Raw genomic sequence first — 25,718 nt, forward strand, 5'->3', positions numbered from 1 at the left:
TATACATACATACAAACAAATATATGTAAGATAAGATAAGATAATAATACTAATAATAATACTAATAATAAAGTTGGAAGGGACCTTGGAGGTCATCTATCCAACCCCCTGCTCAGGCAGGAAACCCTATACCATTTCAGACAAATGGCTGTCCAGTCTCTTCTTAAAAACTTCCAGTGTTGGAGTATACACCACTTCTGGAGGCAGGTTGTTCCACTGGGTTAATTGTTCTAACTGTCAGGAAGTTTCTCCTTAGTTCTAGGTTGCTTCTCTCCTTGATTAGTTTCCATCTGTTGCTTCTTGTCCTGCCTTCAGGCGCCTTGGAAAATAGCTTGATTCCCTCTTCTTTGTGGCAGCCCCTGAGATACTGGAAGACAGCTATCATGTCTCCCCTTGTCCTTCTCTTCATTAGACTAGACATACCCAATTCCAGCAGCCTTTCCTTATAAGAGAACCTTTATTGTCATTTTTTTACTGTGGGCACAACGGCGCACACATCAAAAATGAAATTTAGTTGCCTGCTCTCAAGTGAAACACATACATGACACACAACTAAACATACTATGAACAACATATGTATAGACCCACACCCCTACATGTACATAGCAAATAAATATTAAATACTGTCCATCTTGAATATATAACGGAAGGAGGAAGCTTGAGAGTTCACAAGTTTAATGCTGTATGGAATGAAACTGTGGCTGAATCTGGATGTTCTGATATGGATACCACGAAGCCTCCTCCCAGAAGGTAACAAGGAAAACAGGTTGTGAAGATGATGTGTAGTGTGCCAGATAATCTTACGGACACTGCTCAAGAAAGCAAGCAAGCAAGCAAGCAAGCAAACAAACAAACAATAAACAAATAAAAGTCCTCCTTGGCTGCAGCATTTCCTCTTCTAAAAATCCTCAATAATAAAAATATCCTTATGATCTTTAGGGACTCAACTGAAGTGTGGTAAGCTAGGGAAGTTGGAGACTGCTGTAATTGTATAAGGACTGACAGGACACTTACACCTGTCTCTTGGCCATCTTATAAATAAGATAAATGCAGATGAGGATTTTGGCTTCCATTTTTTGCTCTCTTTGGAATAATCAGGCTGAGATGGCAGGAGGCAGCATACAAGAAAAAAGGGAAGTCATAATCAGCACCTAATTGTAGATGGTACAAAAGCTTCCCCCACGAATATAAAGCCTCCCAACCTCCTATTTGCTTCAAGGAATGGGGATACTGCATGAGTGCTTTAGATTCTGGAAGGATTTCATGATGTAACTTTCAAGTCTGGAACTCTCTATTCCCTATCAGATGTCATATGAAGGTATAAATCTAGCTATTCCACATTTTTTATGAATACCAAGTTAGCTATCTTGGCTGTTTGTTTAATAAATTAGTGCCCTTCAGGAACCTTTGGGGAAATTTCACCAGTTGGCATTTCTGAATGCCACATGGTTGTTAAAAGCAAAGGAAACCTGCCAGAAATAAGGTATGTATGAAATAATTGATAATTCTAATTATGTGCCATTTTTTTTGCATTAACTTTCTTCTGAGCCCGTAATTATTTTAAAGTTTTAACCCGCCATTCTTAGATGGGTTTTAGTCTCTACTTTCTCTCTCATTTCTTCTACCATATGTCTTTCAATTTCTTAGAAATAATTCTAGTTATTTTTTTTTCTTGAAAGAATAGGGAATGAGTAATGTTCCATTTGCCTTGCAAATTTTGCAGCTAATTCCCATTCTCTGCTATTTAAGGGAGGGGGGACGCAATGGTATAAGTTATTTTACCTTTCCTTAGAAAGGAAATCCTTTAACTCTCAGTGCTCCTGGGGCATGTTGAGAACTTGCTCCAAATCTAGAGCATGAGATGAAAGAAGAAATGTGAGTTCAGCTACTCTTGGGGAGCATTTTTCTTTTAAGCCACTGGGGAAAGGAAGACACATCAAGCTGTCTGATCCTTAGAAGCACTTCATCAAGGTCTTCTTCATTGTAAACAGGCACAAACTTCTTAAAGGTAGGGAAGTATTTGATACTGGGATTAGATCAGTTAGCACTCAATATTATACTGGAGAAAGAATGATAGAAACAATTAAGTAAGAGAATAGGTGAGGCAGTGCTATGATTTCTAGGAAGGGAAGCAAGACAGCTCCTCCAGAATTGAGATAACAGATAAATGCTTCCAGTTTTGAAAGGGCCATTTTTCTATTAGGAAGGAAGGAAGGAAGGAAGGAAGGAAGGAAGGAAGGAAGGAAGGAAGGAAGGAAGGAAGGAAGGAAGGTAGGTTGGTTTGATGAAGGAGGAGGGGAGTTCTGGTGAGGGAGGGAAAGGATTGAGTGTCATTAATGCAAGCATTGCCCAAAAAATGCTAAAAGAAATTAAGGGTTTGCATTAATATAGTAAGTTTGATTAAAACAGAAATGAAATCCATCACACAACAGTGGAAAGACTGAGATCCTGCTCCATCTCTAGCCAGATGCTCAAAATTGATGGGCAACTTCCAAGCAACTCCACTTCTTAGAATCCTTTACTTTTAAATCTATTAAGACAGTAATTTAAACTAAGAGTCAAAAAACAAGGACAACTCCTCCACAACATATATCCTGCACACCCCACCTTTGAGATTGTAGGGAGGAAAGATATAATTTCAGATAACTATATCTTTTAAATGAAGCATTCAGGATTTGTTTTCTGAATCGTGTCATATTCTGCTCAAACTGAAGTATAAGGAGGGTAGAGAGAGAAAAAAATCCCCATTGTTACTTTTTGTGTTGGCCCTTTTAGCAACCAGAAAATTATCAGGAGATGTAAGAGCTTTTCATGTTTTATTTGTTTTTCTTTTAGTTGCATGAATAATCTTTGCCCAGCAACCCTGACATTTTGTATTGGCTGAAACTTTTCTCTCTTAATTGCAAAAGTTCTGGAATTTAATGGAATTAAATCCATGCAAATTTAATTCCCCAACCAATTAGCATTTCTTTCTGGCATGGGAATGGATTAGATTTTCTGTTTTCCATTAAACTCTGAGAAAGCAAATGTGTTCTTTTATACAACCAAATGCACACAATAGTATAGAAAGATAGGAAACTGGTAGCAACATGCAATAGCTGAATATCATAATGAAATTTTGAATCCACTGTTGTATAAAATAAACCAGAAAGATAATTTTATATGAAACTTTATTCCTGAATAGTTGAAGCTGGCTGCTAGTGAGGCAACTGGTCCATCTTGACCAACGCTATTAAATCACATTAGTGTAATTTTCATGTGATCAATTTCTCAGCGTTACTTAGCCTTTGTTGAAGCTGTCCACATTACTTGTTGAAGGTGGTTGGCTGGTGTGTAGTGCAAATTCCGGCCATATTGCTAGTTTATTGTTCCATATGACTTGTAAGGTTTAAAAAAATCACATCAGAAAACCATGGTTAACTTGGGGATAGTGTGCTGGGTTTAAAATAGCAACAGGTACTATAATATGTGTGTGTGTCTGTCTGTCTGTGTTGTCTCTGTGTGTAGGTTTTGACTCTATCCCTTCCATCTTGTACATTTTGACTATCTGCCTCCCCTCTAGATACCTGTGATCAGAGGGCTATCCAAATAGCCCTATCCATACAAAAGGCTAGAAGAAAACAGTTGATAGAATTGAATTTTTTTGTACATGAAACATGGAATCTGCCAAACAGCTCCTTACATAAGTCAAATGAAAATGACCCATAATTTAGTTTAAGACTATGTCTTAATTTGGGAGTCTTAAATGATCACTAATATGTCTAAGAATTCTTCTTTGGCGTATACCTAACCACACTCTTTCTCAGAACTGTTCAAAAATTTCTTTCATTTAAAATAAATGCATGAAAAGCTGGCAAGCTAAGATTGAATGTTGCTTTTCCCCACCCACACATGTGGAAGTTTGGTGTGTTTTGTTTTCCCTATAGATGTGGGTCCACCAACATTTTGCCTTTAACAAAATTTGTATTTTGATATATTTTGTGGGAAAGAAAATGTGAATTGGCATTTAGAGTTCATATTCTACCTTTGGCTTTTGGTCCCCTAGAATAGATGAGAGGGGGCTTTTAGGCCATTTAGCCAAATCCCCTGCTTAGTACAGGGATCCAAATCCAAAGTGTTCAAAACATCTGACTGTCCCATTCTTCTTGGACACATCTGGCCCAGAGGTAACACTCAGTGCAGAATAACAAGATTGCAGTATGTGTCTCATAGCCATTGTTGATTCAGGGCCATCAATATGGGTGGCAGGTGATGATTTTTTTTAACGAAAATAACACAAATATTATTAGCTTGGAGGTCATACTGTAAGTATTTTGTTGCCTTAAATATTTTTCTAGGCACCTTGATATGGCAAACATGAATGATGTTACAAGATCTGCATAAAAATCATACATAAAGGCAAATTGGGGATATCCTAATACCCCACAGTTCATTGAAAAAGAGCTTGAACTATTTATAAAGAAGTACAATTTTAGATACATTACAATCAGTCCCTGCCATTCACAAGCCAGTGATGGAACAGTAAAAGTAGTTCAAATTATGAAGTAAATTCTAACATTAAAAGCTTTGTTAAGTTATAACTATGAATCCCATTTCCAATGTTGTAAATAAACGTGCACCCTAATTGAATCAATGTCAAGCAAGTCTTTGCATCAGATGCAAAAGTAGCTTACAAATTTTGCTTAGAAGACATCACAAAGAGTATGCTTTGTCAAAGGCACAGCCTTAACCAAAAACTGTGTAAGAATTTCAATGTTATTATTTCAAGAAGAGAGGCAACATTAATAAAAACAGAAGACACTTACAGTTAGCACATAAATCTCCAGAAACAAGGTTAAGAAGGTAAACTTGGCAACTGATGGAAATACTAAGTTAATGTACTACTAAGATATAACAATAGCAATCTAATCACACCATCAGATTTGTGCACCTCATCTTTAGGCATAAAACCTACAACTTCTAGATGCAGTCCAGTATGAAAGTTTGCATGAAACTAATTTATGCAAATAGAAATACCACTGCTTATTCTGGCAGAATAATCTTCAAATTTATTAGATGTGATTGCCAGCTTATTCATCATCTCAGAGTTAGGACACTGAAAACATGCATGTAATTTACTGGGTTTTTGAAGGTTACATAAAGTTCATGATTGAATGGAAAAAGCAATGTAATGAAATCTGCTTCTAGTTAGTGAACAGAGGAAGAAGAAGAGGAAGGTTCCTGCAATAAAATAAACTGCTGGAGAAAGTGTTCCAACTATGAAAAGCAAATTAAGATATGCAAGCAATTGTATAATTTTGTTCTTGTAAATAAATTAAGTTGTTGTTTAACGGGGTCAGGTCATTTTATAAAACCCAAGCAGTTGTTTTATTTTGTTGCATGCCAGCTTCCTGATTCACTTATTTAAATGAAAAGAAATGTTAAAAAATTCAGTGGGTCAGAGAATATAGTAGGTCTCTAAGGAGATGTTGAGCAGTGAATTTATGCAAAACTACTCAATGAAATCGTAACTGGGTAACACTTGTTTGATTCACAGTTGCTACCTAAGCATTAATTCTACCACCTACCTTTCCTTTTATAGTTCCATTTTTGGCTCCCATCTCTCTCTCTCTCTCTCTCTCTCCTCCCCCCTCCCTCTCCCCCTCCCTCCCTCCCCGTCCCCCTCCCCTTCCTCTCCCTCTCCCTCTCGGTTCTTCTCTCCTCTCCCTCCCTCCCCCTCTCTCATTTCAGAATTATATTCCAGGTATCTAATGAAGCCAATTGTGAGCTATGACTGTTTATGTAATAACTTTTTATTTATTTATTTTTTTATTGAAAATTTTTAAAGTTTTACAATAAAATAATCCCCCTCTCCCACCCCCCCTCCCACCCGTCATCCTCCCCCCTTCTTCCCAGAGCTGAATACAGGGTAAATAAAAACTAAAAAAACCCCTACAACTTAAGTAAACATCAAACAATTATAAATACATTCAAAAAAACAACAAAATTTTAAATACTTTAACTCCAATATATAAAAACAAAACAAAACAATAGTTCTAATCATTACCTTAAACATAAATTATTCAAAAGCTAGACAATACTTTTTAATCTCATATTTATGCTGTTTAAAATTCACCCATCTTTTCCACACCAAAAAATATTTCTCTTGTGATTGATCTTTCAAATAAGCCGAAATTTTTGCCATTTCAGATAAATAAGAAACTTTAAGAAACCATTCCTCTAAAGTAGGCAAAGATTCCTTCTTCCAGTATTGCCCTATCAACAGCCTTGCTGCTGTAATTAAATTCAACATTAAAATAATTTCTTTATCATCACAATCAACAATAACGCCTAACAAAAACAATTGTGGTGTAAATTTTATCCTTCTATTAAAATTTTTTTGAATATTCCACCAAATCTTAATCCAAAAAGCCTTTATATTTTTACATGACCACCAAATATGATAATACGTTGCATCCAAACAACGACATCTCCAACATTTAGGCTGCAAATTTGGATACATACGAGACATCTTCTGTGGATCAAGGTGCCACCTATAGAACATTTTGTAAAAGTTTTCTCGTAAATTTTGAGCTTGTGTAAATTTAACATTCCTCACCCAAATTATCTCCCATGTATCTAATAAGATCGGCTCTTCAAAATTTTCAGCCCATTTAACTATACAATCTTTAACTAATTCTGTTTCTGAATCCAATTCCACTAGAACACCATAAATTCTTTTTATATGAGTTCGACTTTGGTCTTTAATTTGTTTCAACAAAATCACATCCTCCTTAATCAAACCCACTTTTTGATCTGTACTTCACCTTTCTAATAATTGTCTATACTGAAACCAAGAATAATTAATATTTTCTTGTAATAATTCATCCATAGATTTTAATTGCCAATTTTTCCCATCCCAATTAAGTAATTGTTTATAAGAAATACTATCCATCTTCACTCCTCTTCTTATTCCTTCTATCGCATGCCCTGGGATTGCCCACAATGGAATTCTGGAATCTATTCTATAATATTTCTTCCAAACTCGCAATAAAGAAGTTCTTAAAATATGAGACTTAAAAACCCTATCCACCTTTTTATTATATATTAAATAGGCATGCCATCCATATAATAAATCCCATCCCTCCAAAAGGAGTATATTTACATTTGTTAAATTAATCCAATCACTAATCAATGTTAAAACCACCGCATCATAATACAGTTTCAAATTCGGTACCTTGAGTCCACCTCTCTCTCGAACATCTTGTATAATTTTAAGCTTTACTCTTGTTGTTTTCCCCGCCCAAATAAATTTGTTAATACCTTTCTGCCATTCTTCTAAATTTGCCTCTTTCTTTAAAATAGGTATCATTTGAAACAAAAAACAGAAATTTTGGTAGAACATTCATTTTAACCGCAGCAATTCTCCCCAACAAGGATAGTTGCAATTTTTTCCAATCATTCAAATCTTTCTGTATTTTAAACCACAATTTTTCATAATTAATTTTATACAATTTTGCATTAGAAGCAGATAAATATATCCCCAAATATTTAACCCTTTTTACAACTTCAAAACCTGTCAACCTAACCAAAGTATCCTTATCCAAATTAGTCATATTTTTTGGTAGTATTTTAGTTTTATTGTTATTAACTTTAAAACCGGAGACTTGTCCGAATTGATTTATCAATTGTAACAACTCCACTACAGAATGAGTTGGTTGAACCAAAGTGACAACCAAGTCATCTGCAAAAGCCCTTAATTTGTAATCATTTTTGTTAATCTCTATTCCCTTTATTTTGGGTGATTCACAAATTTTTATCAACAAAAATTTCCAACGTTAAAACAAACAACAAAGGAGACAGTGGACAACCCTGTCTAGTCCCCTTTTCAATTTGAAATACCTCAGATAGACCTCCATTAACTATAAGTTGTGCTGATTGTCTTTGATAAATACCTCGAAAAGCCTGTAAAATTTTATCTCCAAAATTCATTTCTTCAACCAATCTTTTTTTTTTTTTTTTTTTTATTAAAAGTTTTATAAATTTTACAAGAAAAACAAGAACAATACAGAACAAAAAACAACATATACAAAAGAAAAAAAGTTAAACAATACATATATAAAAAAAAAAAAAAAACCCCACCCCACACCCCTCCCAAAAACCCTCCCTTCCCCCCCCCTGAGCTTCCCAGAGCAGAATATAGGCTTGAGAAATAAAAAATAAATAAAAATTAAATTAAAAACTTTATGTTTATATATATAAAAAAGATATCTATAATATATATAAAAATAAAACTTATGAAAAAGCTATATGATATTTTTGTATACCCAATCTAAATTGTATAAATTTTATCCATTTGTCCCAGATAGCAAAAAACTTCTCTTGCGTTTGTTGCTTTAAGAAAGCCGAAATCTTTGCCATTTCCGCCAGATAAGCTACTTTAAAAAACCATTCCTGCAATGTAGGCAAAGATTCCTTCTTCCAATATTGTCCAACTAACAGCCTCGCGGCTGTGATCAAATTTAACATCAATACAACCTCCTTTGTATCACAATCTGTAACAATACCTAACAAAAATAATTGCGGAGTAAATTTTACCCTCCTTCTAAAAATTCTCTGGATATTCCACCATATTTTGATCCAAAATGCTTTTATCTCTCTGCATGACCACCAAATATGATAATAGGAAGCCTCCTTATAACCACATCTCCAGCATTTAGGTTGCACGTCAGGGTACATGTAAGACATTTTTTGTGGATCAAGGTGCCATCTATAAAACATTTTATAAAAATTCTCCCTTAAATTCTGTGCTTGAGTAAATTTGACATTTCTCACCCAAATAATTTCCCAGGTGTCCAATGAAACTGGCTCACCAAAGTTCTGCGCCCATCTAATCATACAATCTTTAATTAGTTCCGTTTCTGAGTCCAATTCAACTAAAACCCCATAAATTCTCTTAATGTGGGTTTGTCTTTGATCCTTCAGTTGCTTAATAAGATTTTCATCTTCTCTAAGAAAACCCACCTTACAATCCATCTTCCATCTATCTAGTAGTTGCCTATATTGGAACCAAGAATAAGTAAAATTTTCTTGTGCTAATTCTTCCCGTGATTTTAATTGCCAGTTTTGTCCATCCCATTTAAGTAACTGTCTATAAGTCACCATATCCATTTTAACCCCTCTTTTTATTCCTTCTATCGCATGCCAAGGTATAGCCCATAATGGTACTTTAAAATCACTTTTATAATATTTTCTCCAGATCCTAAGTAAAGAAATTCTTAAAATATGAGATTTAAAAGCCCAATCTATTTTTTTATTAAATATTAAATAGGCATGCCACCCATAAAGTAAATCCCATCCCTCTAGATAAAGTATCTCAGAGTTTGTCAAATTTACCCAGTCACTAATTAATGTTAAAACCACCGCATCATAATATAATTTCAAATTTGGTACCTTGAGTCCACCCCTCTCACGGAAGTCTTGCATAATTTTGAACTTAACCCTTGGTTTTTTACCTGCCCAAATAAATTTATTGAGACCCTTCTGCCACTCATTTAAATTAATCTCATTTTTCAAAATTGGTAACATTTGAAACAAGAAAAGGAACTTGGGTAGAATATTCATTTTTATCACTGCAATTCTTCCCATGAGGGATAATTGCAACTTTTCCCAATTTTTCAAGTCTTTCTGTACCCTGACCCACAACCTTTCATAATTATTTTTAAATAATTTTGCATTAGAAACAGACAGCATCACCCCCAAATATTTTACCTTATTAACAAGCTCAAAACCCGTCGAGTTAACCAAAATCTGCTTCTCCTGACTCGACATATTTTTAGGTAAAATTTTAGTCTTGTTTACATTAATCTTAAAACCCGAGACCAAACCATAATGGTGAATCAACTGTAATAAGTTTACTACAGAATAATCAGGTTGCGACAAAGTAACAACCAAGTCATCCGCAAAAGCTCTCAACTTATATTCTTTTTTATTAACATATATTCCTTTAATTTCCTGAGACTCTCGAATTTTGATCAATAATATTTCCAATGTTAAAACAAACAACAATGGCGATAAAGGACACCCCTGTCTAGTACCTTTCTCTATTGTAAAAACCTCCGACAAACCTCCATTAACAATAAGTTGTGCTGTTTGTTTTTGATATATTACCTTAAGGGCTTGTAATATGTTTTCACCAAAATTCATTTCTTCCATTACTCTTAGCATAAAATGCCAATTCAGTTGGTCAAATGCTTTTTCAGCATCTAAAAATATGAGCCCTGCAGGAACTTGGTTGTTCTTATCTAAGTATTCTAATAAATTAATAATTTGTCTAACATTGTTTTTCATATACCTTCCTGTTATAAACCCTGATTGATCTTTATGCACAAGATGATGCACCACCCTCATAAGCCTATTTACCAAAATTTTTACAAATATCTTATAATCCACGTTTAAAAGAGATATAGGCCTATAATTTTTTGGTAAAGTAAGATCTTGATCCTCCTTTGGAATCAATGATATAAAAGCACTACGCCATGAAGGAGGAATTTCTAAACCCTGTAAGATACCATTAAAAAGATCATTTAATGGTTGGATCATCTCATCTCTTCAACCAATCTTAACATAAATTGCCAATTTAATTGATCAAAGGCTTTCTCAGCGTCTAAAAAAATCAATCCTGCAGAAATCTGATTGTTTTTGTCCAAGTATTCTATTAAATTAATAATTTGTCTAACATTATTCTTCATATATCTTCCTGTTATAAAACCTGCTTGATCCATATGTATCACTTGATTTAATACAATCATAAGTCTATTAGTTAAAATTTTTGAAAATTTTTTGTAATCTACATTCAAAAGAGATATAGGTCTATAATTTTTAGGCAAAGTAAGATCTTGATCCTCTTTTGGGATCAAGGATATAAAAGCCCTACCCCAAGACGGGGGAATCTCTAACCCCTTTAATATATTATTAAAAAATAACTTTTTATTTATTTATAACATTTTTACACAACCAGTATGATGAACTTTATCAGGTATACATCCTCAGTTTGAAGAAAAATTGGATATTCTATGTGGATTTTTTTTTTAACGTGAAAGCCAATATACTTTTAAAACTCATATTAATGGACAATTGTGGGAAACAAATCCATCACTCCCCAAAATCTCTTTAACTTAAGAATATTTCATTTTAGTTACCCCAATGTTGCAACTTTTGTTACTTGAATGTTGATATCATTAAGAAATGGTATAAACTATATAATCTGTGTTATCTATGTAAGGATATTATTATGTAAATATTGCAAATCATATCACATTTTTGTCCATTCATTTTGTCCAATAAAATTTAATTGTAATAGATAGTCTTGAACAGGAGTGGCTAAACTTTTGGCTTGCCTGGGCCACATTGAGTGAAGAGGAATTATCTTGGGCTGCCTATAAAATCTGCCATATAGTTAATGTGTATGAAAAACAAACTTCCTTTATTTTTTGAGGTCTTGTGGGGTCACATTACTAGCTGTCCAGGGCTATGTGTGGCCCATGGGCCGTAGATTGAACACACCTAATATAGATTGTTCTATGAAGTACAATGGTTTTTTTAAAATGTTATGCAACTATTTGAAACATGAAACATTTAGTTTCTCTTCCGTAAGCAAAAGAGATGTTGAAAGATTACTTTGAAAATAAAGGAAACTACCAGAAAAGAAAATCAAAAGGAACAAATGAAACTTCACCAGAAACTGATCAACATACAAACTGTATGGTTAAACTATCAACATTTCATTCATCTTTGGAAAAATGGTATTTGAAGATTCCTGTAGTTATGAAAAGTTTTAATTGGCAGTGGAGTAAAAAGCTTAATCATTCACTATTAATTGTATAGTTTGAAACTATCAACAAAAAGAAGAGAAAATTTAAATGAGAAGGTGAGTGTTTATTATTATTTGTTACCGCATATTGTTAAGTTTTTAACATTTTTTTAAACTGTTTTTCTTTCTCAGAGAAAATCTCAATACATACCAACTGTTTTTATTGCTGTTTTGGGTATGTTTGCATGCATGTGTTTGAGTCAGTGTTGAATTCTGGCAACTGCCTGGACAAGTCCCTGCAGTTTTCTTTGCAGACTTTCAGAAGTGGCTTGCCACTGTCTGCTTCTTAGGGCTGAGAATGAGCGACTAGTCCAAGGTCACCCAGTTGGCTTTGTACTTAAGGTGGGAACTTATGGTCTCCTTGGACTTGTCTGAAATGTTATAGGGTTTCCTGCTTGAACAGGGTTTCCTTCTTGGACTAGAAGAACCCCAAAGTCCCTTCCAAGCCTGTTATTCTGATAGGGGAATAAAAAGTCCAAATCTAATCTAATCGTTTGTCTGATAGTTTGACCAATCTAATAATTTTAAATTTATTGGCTGCCCACCTCCAGTGAACTCTGGACAGCATTCAAAAGTAAAATAGATATTAAAAACAAAAAAATATTAAACCAAAAGACACTCTGCTCTATTATTTACTCTAATAACAGAATCTACAAAATAAAACAAGAGTCATTAAACAAATAACAAATATTAACCCCACTAGTGTTGAAGTGAACACAAGTACATTCTTTATTCAGATCTGACAGCTAATGGAAATTGAGGATCAGCTTCACAGAATCAGGGCCTTTGGTGTCATGTCTAACTGGCCTGATCTGGAATTCTAAGATATATGTATGGAGAATTTCTCTGGTGAAGAGATGTGGTAAATCTACTGTTTCTGTCTCTTCTATCTTTTCTCCCTTCTCCCTATAAAATGTGATACTGGTCTACAATATGAAGAGAAACCAGAACAGTTCCCTCTGATGGTAGATAATTAATCTTAGAACTGTGATTTTGCCTTTCATCTGTGCTGATCTGATTGGAGGTTTTAAGGCTATCTTTGAAGAAATTCTGGGACTTTGAAGGGAACTTGGGACTCCGTAGAGCACGAGTGTCAAACTCGATTGCATCACATGCATGATGTATCATGATGTATAGTGATGTTTTTTGCCTTTATGGAGCGTGGCCTGCACATGACGCCTTGGCCTGGGGGCCTGCCTGTTTGACACCCCTGTTGTAGAGGTTTTGTTTTATTTTGTCTTCTTATTTCTTTTAATGAGTGGATCTAATAGCAAACTTTCTTGGCAAACAGGGTAGCTAAGTCTCCCAGTCTTGGTAGTTTTGTGGCAAAAATGCAATTTGTTAAGAAGCAAGGGACTGTGGGCAAGTGAAATGAAAAATAATAATTTGGGAATTAATCAGGCGGAGCATTGATAATTACACTGAATGTTTTCCTCTCGTATTCAGCAGGGGAAAGAGCAGCAATGGCAAAGCAGCCAACAGTACCTTATTCAAAAAAATTTGGTCTTGCCCACAGGTGAGTGCTTCAGGCAACAAAGAATATTTAATGAACATGAAGCCCTACAGCATTGCTCTGACTTTAAGCCTCACTGTTGTCATCATTGAAGCTCGGGGTAAGTTTTCTATTCATACATTTTATTCTTAACTTCCCTCTTTGCTCCTTCTGTTCTTTCTTTTCCTGATAAAGAATCAAACATCTCTTAGGTTAATAGTCAGTTGCAAGCCTCTCCATTAGCAGTGAAAAGACTACGCCCTTACCTGATAATGGGAAAGCCATTAGGAAAAAAGCCATTATGTACATGGAGTAAATTGATACTAAATACAATATAATTCAGACACTGGGATTCTTATAATTCCATTCCATTCTTCTTAATAAATCTGCTAAAAAGAACTCTGTGAGATTCATGCTTGTAAAGAATCTCATTTAGTCTGAATGCAGACCAATGATGGCTAATACAAATATCTAGTGCTTTTTTTTTGTAAAAAAAAAAAAAAAAAGGTGCCGGAACTCACACACATCATACAACCTGCCTTGCCTACACTACAAGGTTCCATCCCAAAAAGGTGCGGGAACTCCATTCTGGGCGTTCTATGACAAAAAAAGCCCTGCAAATACCCCTTCTCCAGTAGAGACCAAAACTTGTGTCCCTTCATAAACCATTGTAAAAGTTAGATCTAAAAAAACCCTTCTGAAATACTAACAATGCTAAATTACCCTAATCTCTGAGATATTGTTGTTTCAAAAAAGGTGCAGAATAGAGAAGACTCACCACCATAATCCCTAACAGCAACATTTCTGAGAATGTTGGTAACTCCCTTCTGAGGTGGAGATTATAGAGAGATCTCCTGCCTGTCCATTGAGACTATTTTGTGCAGCTTTTTGCTGTAAAAAAATTGTCCAGATTAACAAAAATCTTGACTGTTTGTGGGTGGAGGCCAATGTGATAACTGAAGTAATGTCTTGCCATGTCAGCTGGAATTCTGATACTGATGATCCTCTTTGGTATGTCCTCAGCCACTTGTGGGCTGGAACCATGCCCCACGTAGCTCTTATGTGGAGCTGGAGAAGGTGTGACAAGCTGGAGCTGGGAGATTATCAATACTTCACTCCAGCAAAGAGTTGCACCAGCAGATTTGAATAGGATTGCAATGTTCCTTTTCCTTGAGAGGAACTCTTTGAATGTGACTGACAACTATTGCCTAGTGATGAGGTTTGGAAAAGAATGGAAAAAGGATAGATATAAACTATCAAGACAAAAACATGAGTTGGTTGACATCGTATTTCATAAATGGCTATTTAGTCCAGGTAGAAAGAAACTTGGGGAAAAGCTTTTTAAATAATTCAGAGAAATTCCACATGAACAGACTATACACAAAAGTGGGAGATTTATTTTATAATTTACAATATTCTTAGCTATCTCAGTCTAGTATCAAATATACTCTACTGAAATCTGTGTAGTTTGTGCTTCCTTGATCTTGCCCAGCTAGGTGGGGTTTGACATCATGGTTATCACAGTAGGTGACTTTAGTTGGGATCTGGATGGGAGCAATGTGCAACCTTTTATACCAGTGGTTCTCAACCTTTTTAATGCCGCGACTCCCAACTGGTTGTAAGTCGAGGACTACTCAACCAGTCGTAAGTTGAGGACTACTCAACTGGTGCAGCACCATTTGCAGAATGGGACTTTTGGCGGGCTCAGCAGGGCAGAGATAGCCTGGACAATTCCTATTGACTTTTGAAAGCCAATAGAATTAGACTCTATTCAAGAGAGTCTATTCTATTGGCTTTCAAAAGCCAATAGAATAAAAGGGAGTAGCACAGCTAAGGAAAAGGGGAAAAAAATGGCGGACTGCGTTGTTTGGCGACCCCCATGAAATGGTCGTTCGACCCCAAATGGGGTCCCGACCCACAGGTTGAGAACCACTGTTTTATACCATGAATATAGTATCCTTCTGGACCAACTGCAAAGGCTTGAGCTCCTGCTTTAGTGGGTCATTTCAGATGATGGTTGTATGGGAACAGAGATTACCCTAGGTAATCATTTCTTTGTGGGAAACTGTCTCCCCCAACCACCCATCTTCAACATTAACATGAATGTACTTAGAATGTCATTTGAAAGTATAGTATGTGGATGGTATTTATGTGTACACACTTGTCCTTGGAAATTGCCAGAATTGCATGGGACAAAACAGGCTAAATCTGGATCCAAATAGGATAGTGTTGCCGCTTTGTGCAGCGAGGTGCTTTACCAATTCCAGTACTGTCTCTTGACAGGAAAGCTGTATCCTTTATGAAGGTACATTGTAACTTGAAGGTTCTCCTAGATTTGTGGCTACTATTGGATGGGCAGGTGGACTCTCACAAACATCTTTTTGTTAAATTTGAATTGCTTGCCAGTTGCAGCCCTACTTGGAGCAAGAGAGACCTTGATGACACCTCACTCCATTGTAATTACTTGAATAGACTATTGCAAGATTCTCTCTACATAGAGCTGCCTTTGAAAACCATTCAGAACATTAAATTAGGGCAGAATTTGATGGCCCATTTGTTAGCTGGCACTCCTTACTATGAACATATTGTATCAGTGTTATGAACTCTGCATTGGATGTCAATTGGTTTCTGGATATAATTCAATATGTAATTCAATAAAGGCTATAAAGTTTGGTGCTTGGATACTTCCAGGGCTGTCTTTTTCAATCAGAATCAAACTGATATAATCATTGCCAAATGTTAGTTCCCCACTTCTGTGAAGTAAGGGATAAAACTGCAGTAATATGCCCAGGTGTTTCTCAGTAGGAGCATCTCTGCTTTGAAACAGCATCCCAGTGGAGACTTGAATTACCTCTGCTATTATATTTTTTAGAAGTTATTGAAATGGACCTCTTTTAAAGGGTGTGTAGAAATTTAGATGCTCCTGTTAGGTTGTTGGAAATTATGTTGTTCTATCATATTACGTGGTTATTTTGATTCTTAAAGATTTTTTTAATGTGTTTAATGTATGTTTCATCTCTGTAACATGGATATTTTAATTATATTATTGTATGTAAATGTTAATTACTGGGAGTCTGCCTAGATTACAGTTGTATACAAATACGAAAAGTAAATAAAAACACATGCCTTATTTTTATGGAAATAAAATAATGAATGAAGTTCTCAGTTTCAGGGGACAATATATTTTTGACCAGCCTGACCAGCCCTTCATCTTTGGTACACTCCTTCCTGTTTTTCTCCCAGCAGGACTCCTACCCAAAACATTATGCAACGGACACACTCTTCTCCAAAGGTTTTGCAATTTACATGATCTGTGAGAAGCCTTTTCCTACAACATTTATGCATATAGTAATGTGCAATCTGTCCAGTTTGATTCATTTCTTTTGGGGGCGTATATGTGAACCTGTCTTGTCCAGTTACTTGTACTGTTCATATTATTTAGGTTCACACTCAAATAAGAGTTTTAACACACATGTATCCAAACATAGGGATTTTCTTTTCAATTTTTGTAGAAAAAAGCTCATATAATTTGAAAGATGCAAACACTTCCTCCCTGTTGCATTTATCAAAAAATTATGACTACACAAGGCTGGAGAAGAACAACCATTTTTACTTCACTGGTGGCTTTTTTTTGTCAAAAGATGTATTTGTATGTTCAAAGCCTGAGAAAAGTTCACATTCTAGGTATCTTTTATCTGTTAGGAGATTGGCGTCCTTGCCAGTTCCTACAGAGGCCTTGGCCAACAATTGGAAAATGTCCGCATTAATCTGATAAGGGATAAATTGGATTCTAAAAGTGAACATTACAAAAACATTAAGACCATCCTCTAAAGTTCTGCTCCACTTGCTCTCTCATGCTTAAATATGGGCAGGGACAACTAGGAGTTATATCACCCTGGGACTTTCTAATTTTCTTTTCTGTTCAATCTGAATTTTAAAAGGCAATTTTAAAATGGAAAAACTTTGTAGAATGGTATAAAATTAAACAAAAGTATATTTCTTAATAGTGCTTAAATACCCAAGTAAATAAATAACATTAAAACAATTTTTTAAATTCCCATTTCTTGTCTTTGCTGTTTTTGCTCTTGCTGTAGCTATTACTCAAGGCACCAGTTTAAGGTCTTTAGGAATATACTCTTTTTCTTTTAGAGAGCCGGCTGCATGAAACCTTATGCTGTTCCAATGACTACACCTCATATATAAGCTGCACCTGGTCTGAGCCTCGGGAGGGAAACGCCTTTGTCAAGATGCACCTTTTTGAAAAACACAATGATTTGTGAGTGGCTGAGCATTGATTCATTATTTTTTACAGGAACTTGGGTATATTAAAAAGAAAAGGCAGGTGGACTTCCGGTGGATTTTGCGTGCGTGATGGCGGCTACTTTGTAGCCGTCCTCCTGGGTAAGTGTAAGAACCGCTATGAACAGCAGATATCAGCTGTTCAGCGGTTCAAAATCCCCCTCCCGGGCAAAGGGGGGGGTAGAGAGTGTCTGAATAGTGGTAGAGCCTCTTTCGCACCCCCCAAGTTTTTTTTTTGGGGGGGTGAAAGGAGTGCTCCCACGGAGTTCAGACTTGTCTCCGCTTCCCAGCTGTTTTTGTCCTTAGGGACAAAACGAGCCGCCGCAAACACCTCCGTGCTTAAAGAGAACTGGTGAGTTTTTTTTTTTAAATGGACAGAGCTGAGTAGAGGATTTAGTTTTTGCTTTCTTTGACTTATTTGGATTTTAAGTTTTAAGATTTGTTTCTATTTTTATTCTCTCTTTTTATTTTTTTTCTTTGTTGAAAGGGAAAGTAAAATGGCGATCGGCAAACTCCTCGGTGTTTTTTTTTCTGGAAGTTAGAATGCTGACCGGCAGGCTTTTTGGTGTTTTTCTTTCTTTCCTTTCCCTTTCTCTTTTTATTTCCTTATGATTGGAATGGTTGTTTTTGGTATCTCTAAGTATTTTTTTTGGAACGGACTTTTTTTATTTAATTATTTTTTTTTTTTCTTCTCCCTTTTTTTTTCCTTTGAACTCCCTTTTTTTTTATTGTAATGACCCTTTTTTGAAGGACTTTTTTTCTGTTTAATTTTTTGTAATTTTTAAGAAGGAGTAAAACTTTTTTTTAATTCTTTTTCTCTTCCTTTTTTTCCCTTTTTTCTTTTTATTATAATGACCTTCTTTGGAGGGAGTTATGATTTTTGAAGGAATTTTTATAATTTCTTAAGAAGGACTAAAGGTTTTTCTTTAAGATGGCTCCAAAGCGTCCAGGGATTTCTACAGTTTCTAAATCAACAGTTTCACCCTCTTCTGGGGGTCAGCTAATAACTATGAAGGACTTGCAAGACATGATGGGAGATGTTATAATTCAAATTAGGGCAGAAATGAAAAAGATTTTAGAGGAAAACAATAAGATCTTGAGACAAGATTTTGTTTTGGCTTTAGAAGGTGTTGCTTCTGTTCTTGAAAAGGTGAACTCCCATGTGGAAGAGGTAGCTGAAAAAGTGGACATAATGGAGGGGAAAATTGAAAGTATGGAAAAAGAAATGGAAAATGAGATTCTTATGCTTCAATATGGACAAATGGAATATGCCTTAAGAATTAGAGGCCTGGGAGAGTCTTTGCAAGGAGATCTGAAGGAGATGGTTGCAAAGGACTTTGCATTGATTTTGAATAAAGAAAAAGAGGGAATACTTAATGAAATTGAAAAATTATTTAGGGTTAACTCTGTGGTGGCAGCACAGAAGAATCTGCCAAGAGATGTGGTAATTTACTTTGGTAAAAGATCTTTACGCAATGAAATTGTGCAAGCCTATTATAAGAAGAGATTTCAAATTGCTTCACAAGATGTTATAATTTTTAAAGAGATCCCATCTAAAATTTTAAGAAGAAGAAAGGAGTTTGCTTTTTTAGCAAATGAACTTAAAAAGAGAAAAATTTCATTCAGATGGGATGTTCCGATTGGAATGGTGGTGAATTACCTGGGGACATGTTATAGACTTAATACTGTTTCTCAAGCAAAAGATTTTTATACTTCGGTCCTGGGGGTATGTGCATCGCCATCAATTAAGTTTAAAGCTTTGGAAGAAAAGAATGTAGAATCACAGTTTGAAGAGCCTATATTTATGAAAACTGGAGAATCTTTGTGTGAGAGGCCTCAACAAGTCCAGGTTGAGGAGCAGAAGACAACTTGTGCAGTATATAATCCCAAAGAAAAGCAGCAACAGAAGAAGGTTAAGGAAGTTTCATATTTAGTGGTTTCTGAATCTCTGGGAGATGTTAGACCTACAAAGTCTTTGGAGCAATCTTTAAGGGTGGAATTGTTGCCTGAAATGGAAACTGGGAAATCTCAGTCTGAGGGGCATCAACAAGAGAGGAACGGGCAGAGGATAACTTGTACAACTTACAATTGTAAAGATCAATACAAGGAGGAATTTAAGGAACCCTTATTGGCTTCGGAGTCGATGGGAGATTCAGGAATTTTGGAGCAGTCTCCTAAGGCAGAACTTGCAGCATTTCTTACGAGTTTGATACAAGAATGGAGAAGGGAAATGGAAGAATGGAAGAATGGAGAATGGAAAAAACTGGAATGTGAATAATTAATAATACTAATATAATTGAGATTGATAAGGATGTAGTTTTTTACGGATGGAATTAGTTATTGGTGAAGATTGAAATGTTTAATGTGTTTATTAACTTTGTTGTTTTAAGTTTTGAACCTTTAATGATAATATTGTTTAAATTTGTGTTTTGAAGGGATTATAATTTGCTTATTTTAGTGAGTGGATTCTAATGTTTTAAATTTTAAAAATTTGTGGTTTTGGAGGGAGTTTATATAGAGTGATGATTGTATTTAGATTTGTTTAGGATTTAAAAGTGTTTTTAGTTTTTAAATATTATTATTAATATTTTTAAGACAAAATAATTTGTTTAATTAAATGTGCTTAGATTTGTTTAGGACTTATAGGTTTTTTAAGTTTTTTTTTTTTTTTTTTTTCTTTTTGGATAGGAGAGAAGATTATGAAGATTGAAGGAAATATGTACTTACTTTAAGTTCTTTAAGAGTATTTAGCTTTAATGGTATAACAAAGATTTGTATGTTTATTTTTTCGTTTTAGGATAAAGAAAGAGGGAGAAATTAGATTTTATATTATAGATATAGATATTCAAAGAAAGTAATGTTTAAATTTGTGTTTTTGGAGGGAGCTTATATAGAATGATGATTGTATTTAAATTTGTTTAGGTTTTAAAAGTGTTTTAAGTTTTTTTTTTTTTTTAATTAAGCCTGTACTCAGCTCTGGGAAGTCCAGGGGAGGGTTTGGGAGGTTGGGAAGGGGGGGGGGTGAGGTAGGGGGGGGTATGGGAAGGGGATTTGTTTTTGTAAAATGTAAAAATTTTCAATAAAAAAAAAAAAAAAAAAAAAAAAAAGAAAAGGCAGGGCAAAAGAGGACTTCTAGAGGGGTGTAATGCTAAGACACAGGAGCTCATTGAATAGTTGCAACTCACAAAAGGGCAGAACTGTATATCACTGATACTTCACAGGTTCTTAATGTTCTAATGTCATTCTTATTTCAAGGAAATAATTCATTCAAGTAAATAATTAACAATAAAGAATTAAACATTCTGTACTAGATAAATGTTAAGAGAAGTACCATTTAAACATAAATTATGTATTTTTAAAAGAAATGTGCCCTTTCAGATATTATCAAGAGGGAATAAATTTATGGGTGAATACTTAAAAAATTACCACTGTGTCAGCTTGGCTTTCTGAAAGTTATTTTCCTTCAAGAAAGAGGAAAGAACTCCTCTAGGAAGGGTTTTCTTAGTAGTCTTCCTGTAGGGTTTAACACTTTATCTGATGCATACGAAGACTAGAAGACATCAAACTACAAGCAATAGAATTAAAAAAGGAAAAATGGGAGCATTTTATGCACTCACTAGGACATGCTTTTCACACATTTTATCTCTGGAAACTGCTGAAATTTTCTTCTCTTCAAATAAGAAACCTCAATATAGTTCATTTTTCATGATACTGAATGAGAAATATGGAAGAAGAAGATGAAGGAATTTTGGCACAGAATATGCAGGTGTGTCATCAGCACAAATATTGTGGATTTATTTATTTATTCTTGTTTAAGGGCTTTCCCTTATGGCTAAATTAAAGTGCTACCTACCAATGCTCAGGCAAGTAGAACAGTAGAGCAATATATATTTTTCTGCCCTCGCTGGTGACCTCTGGCCTGCCACAGCTGTAATGTCGGCAAATGGTCTGTGCTATTTTTTTAGTCATACAAAAAATTTCAAAGAAAGATTGTTAGATTTGCTCCATTTAGTTTTTCTCCCTCTAAATGTCATCAGTTGCTCAGAAAATATCTACCACTCAGTTGCCTTTACCCAGTGGTGGGATTCAGCCAGTTTGCACCAGTTCGGTAGAACTGATAACTAATTTTTTGTTGCCCAGGCCCAAAATGGACTTCTTGAAGCAGCATCCACACAGAGAACTGGTTGTTCACATATCTGAATCCCACTACTACCTTTATCTGGGATGTGGAGGTGAAGTAGGTGAATTTTCAGAGAAGGTTAAACTAATGAGTTTAGCCATCTGTTAAAATATGTTCTGGTTTTGAGCAAATGTTTTGGATGGTGCATTCAAAGGGAGTCCAAATGAAAGCTGATGCAATACTATTTCTGGACTAGCTCTGTTAAATTCATTTTCAGCCAAACAATAACTAATAGGCATAGTGAAAATTTCATCATGAAGAAGCAGAGCTCTCTTGCTCTCTCTTCACATGCAGATTTGTCCACCTCATTGCTAGTAAGCTGTTCTTCAGGCTGGCCCAGGATTCCAGACTGAGCGTGGGTTTATAAGTCTGATAGATACAGAAGGAAAGCCTGTGGAAAACAACTAGATTTTCCTGCTGCCCAAAGACAATGGCCTTGGAGGATTCTGTGTATGGATTGGAGGGGAAAGAGCATGCTTATACCAGTAGAAAATGGCTAATAATAGCTGATCCTGTTCCCTGGGTTTAGCTGGCTATGCTATCGACAGCATGGTGAAGGAGGAGCCCTAGTGGTGCAGTGATTAGAGGGCAGTGTTTCAGGCTAACTTTGCCCAGAGTCTGGAGTTCGATCTTGACAGGGCTCAAGGTTGACTCAGCCTTCCATCTTTCTGAGGTCGGTAAAACGAGGACCCAGATTGCTGGGGGCAGTATGCTGATATTGTAAACCACTCACAGAGTGTTGTAAAGCACTATGGAGTAATATATAAGTCTAAGTGCTATTGCTATGGCTATTGCAATGGTGAGGGAAGTGTGTTATAGTGAATCCATAGCAAATTCAATGTTGGGATAAGAGGACAAACAGTACAGGTAGTCCTTGACTTACAGCAGTTATTTTAGTGAGCATTCAAAGTTACAATGGCACTGAAAAAAGTGATTTATGACCATTTTTCACACTTACAACCATCGAAGCATCCTTATGGTCACATGATCAAAATTCAGAGGCTTGGCAATAGACTCATATTTATGACGGTTGCAGTGTTATTCAGGGTCATGTGATCACCTTTTGCAATCTTCTGAGAGCAAAATCAATGGGAAAGCCCCATTCTCTTAACAACCTTGTTACTAACTTAACAATGGCTATGATTCACTTAACAGCTGTGGCAAGAAAGGTCGTAAAATGAGGCAAAACTCACTTAATAAATATCTCGCTTAACAACAGAAATTTTGGGCTCTGTTGTGGTCGTAAGTCAAGGACTACCTGTACTGCAAAACTGGTACAGTTCACGATGACTTCAATTGAAGAGAACATCATGAGGACACCACAGAAAAAGAGAGATTGTTGGGAAATGTTTGTGCTGCAGTGAGATAAACATGAAGAAAGATCTAAGGCTGATTTCAGACACAGTGCTTCTTTCTCATTGCTCTGCCCTTAATGGGTAATTTATATTGGGAGACATCTTTGAACTAAGGCAGGGGTAGGCAACCTTGGCTCTTTTATGACGCGTGGACTTCAACTCCCAGAATTCCTGAGCCAGCCCACCTGGCTCAGGAATTCTGGGAGTTGAAGTCCACACATCATAAAAGAGCCAAGATTGTCTACCCCTGAACTAAGGAGTGCTATTGATTTTGGAGAAGCTGATGGTATGAAGTACTATTCTATCTCTCCAGTAGCTACCAAAAAGAGGTATGTAAGAACATGAGATCAAGGCTTGCTGAATTAGGCCAAGGTTCATGAATCCAGCCTTTTCTTTCTCTCAATAGTTAGTCAGATGTCTCTGGGTTGTTTTCAAGAAGGAGAGGGAGACATAGCTGTCCCCCAAGACTAAGAGCCCTTAATAGAGCTTTCTGTCATAAATTTATCTGATACCATTTCAAAGCCATTATTGGCTATCATCTCACTTTGTGGTAATGAATTCCATAATTTTATTTATGTGCTGCATAAAGAAGTGTTTTTCTTATTTATTCTAAACCTCTTCACTGGGTAACCCTGGTTATCTCTATTCACTTTGTCTAAATCATACATCATTTAATAGAGCCCAATAATTCTCCAGCCTAATCATTTTTTTCCTAAGCTAATAAGTCCCAAATGTTTTAATTGTTTTTCTTTTTTAAAAAAAATACCTTTATTATTTTTTTGTTGGGGAAAATGGGGAGTAGAAAGGAGGGGAGGAAAGAGGAAGAGTGAATAAACTGAGGAAACAAAAAGAAAAGGGGAAAAAAACAGTGCCTTCCAATTTTTTGGGTGCAATTATTTACAGTTATATATACAGTTATAACATCACATTTTACTTATCTAAAATAGTAAACACTAACCATTTCTATATCCATGACCTATTTAGTCGTCAAAACCCAAAATCAAAGTTTTATTTTTTTGCTCTTTCAAGCAGAAAGTCCAGAAGCAGTTTCCAAGTGGAAACAAAATTATTTACCTTCTTATCCTTAATGAATGCAATTAACTTTGCCATCTCTACCAGTTCCACCATTTTTTCAACCCATTCTTTTGTTGTGGGAATTGATGTCTCTTTCCATTTTTGAGCATATAGGTTTTTTGCTGCTTTCAATATATATAATGACAAATTTCCATTTTTCCATGTCTTTATTTAATAATCCCAAAAGAAAAGCTCATAGTTTCCATTGTAAATCCATTTTAAGAATCTTAAATCTTCAACAACCTTTCCAATATTTCCACGAAAGAGAGAGATTCAGAGGGGAGGTTTTGCTATTCTCAATGACTGGCTTGATCCCTCCTCCCTCATTTGAAGACACAATGGACTAACTCTACCAGGTGAAGATAAATAAAAGGCTGTGACACCAGTCGCACAAGGAAGAGATAATGCCCAAATGCTGTACAATAGTAAAAAAATGTTGGGTAGTGATGGTAAAACCGGCAGTTGTATTAAACATTTTGTTGAATAGATAGACTGTGGTCCAATCAAAGCATTGACCTAAAATGAAGTGTTGTGTTTTGTTCTTTCTGTATGATTAGAAATCTTGTTCTTCTAGCTCTCTCTACATGATTGGAAATCATTGTCAACTGTAGTTTGAGAATTCTATTCAGGTTCAGTTATAGATGTGTGGGTTTCCCAATGAATATGTACATATGCTCATGATAGTGTATGTAATCATGCTTCCTTCACCACATATTAATTATAGTTTGAGGAAATACAAGTTGAAGTTCCCTATTGTGAAGATGAGAAAATATAGTTTGTTAGCAATGGAGAAGTGGACACCATCTGCCCTTTTGTTCTCTTTCAAAGAATGAAGAAGTGGTGTTTCAGCTGTTGTCTTCTGCCTCTGTTACTCTGAAAGAGGAACTGTTTTTCAATCTGCCAGTGAAAGCATTAAAAGCAGGGTGACAAAGAGGAGTGGGTAGTTTTGTGACCATGTAACATTTCACATATGAAAACCAGGAATATCTATAACAGTTTTTCTAGAAGTTGGTAAAAACTAAACTGGAAGGGATTGATTGTTTCACATCAGTAATTGTTCTCTTTTGTAATTGTTTACTTTATTATTATGTTGCTTATTTCATTGTCTGAATCCCAACCATTTTATATTGTTTGGCTTGATGGGAAGAATTTTGGAGAATTTGAAAGCATGCATATTTCTTTATTAACTTTGTTAGTATAACAAAAGTATTAACTTAATTTTGGAATTATTCATATTGTTAATGTAAGAAACCATTGCTTTTTTCAATAAAACAAAGTTCTGCTATTTACAGAAACCTCACAAAGATGATCTGCAATAGCAAAAAACTAGACTCTGAGATACATTGGCACTGTAGGAGGAATGAAACCAGATTCAATTCTCTACTGATTAATTCGTTCATTTTCAAACCTGATCGGAAGTTGGAAACACAACTGAATGTTGACCTCTTCAAGAACAGTATGTATCTG

At 35.4% G+C, this 25,718-nt stretch overlaps 1 protein-coding gene across 3 annotated transcripts in view; it reads left to right on the top strand.

The window, feature by feature from the left end:
* Nucleotides 1–1,247: 1,247 nt before the first annotated feature.
* The window catches only part of CSF2RB (colony stimulating factor 2 receptor subunit beta), a 44,774-nt gene continuing 20,303 nt past the window's right edge, over nt 1,248–25,718 (top strand). Inside the window, exons 1-4 of one of the 3 annotated variants that reach the window (XM_039353109.1) lie at nt 1,248–1,318; nt 13,368–13,464; nt 17,493–17,619; nt 25,544–25,707. In XM_039353109.1, the coding sequence (XP_039209043.1) occupies nt 1,313–1,318; nt 13,368–13,464; nt 17,493–17,619; nt 25,544–25,707 (394 nt within the window). In that variant the 5' untranslated portion in view covers nt 1,248–1,312. Of the gene's footprint in view, nt 1,319–11,539; nt 11,909–13,367; nt 13,465–17,492; nt 17,620–25,543; nt 25,708–25,718 lie in introns of those variants that run through there. The other 2 variants (XM_039353110.1, XM_039353111.1) reach the window with 2 other exon arrangements.

Source organism: Crotalus tigris, unplaced genomic scaffold (assembly GCF_016545835.1).
Source record: "Crotalus tigris isolate CLP2741 ecotype Arizona unplaced genomic scaffold, ASM1654583v1 scf7180000018491.14276545383:2951260, whole genome shotgun sequence".
NCBI lineage: Eukaryota > Metazoa > Chordata > Lepidosauria > Squamata > Viperidae > Crotalus > Crotalus tigris.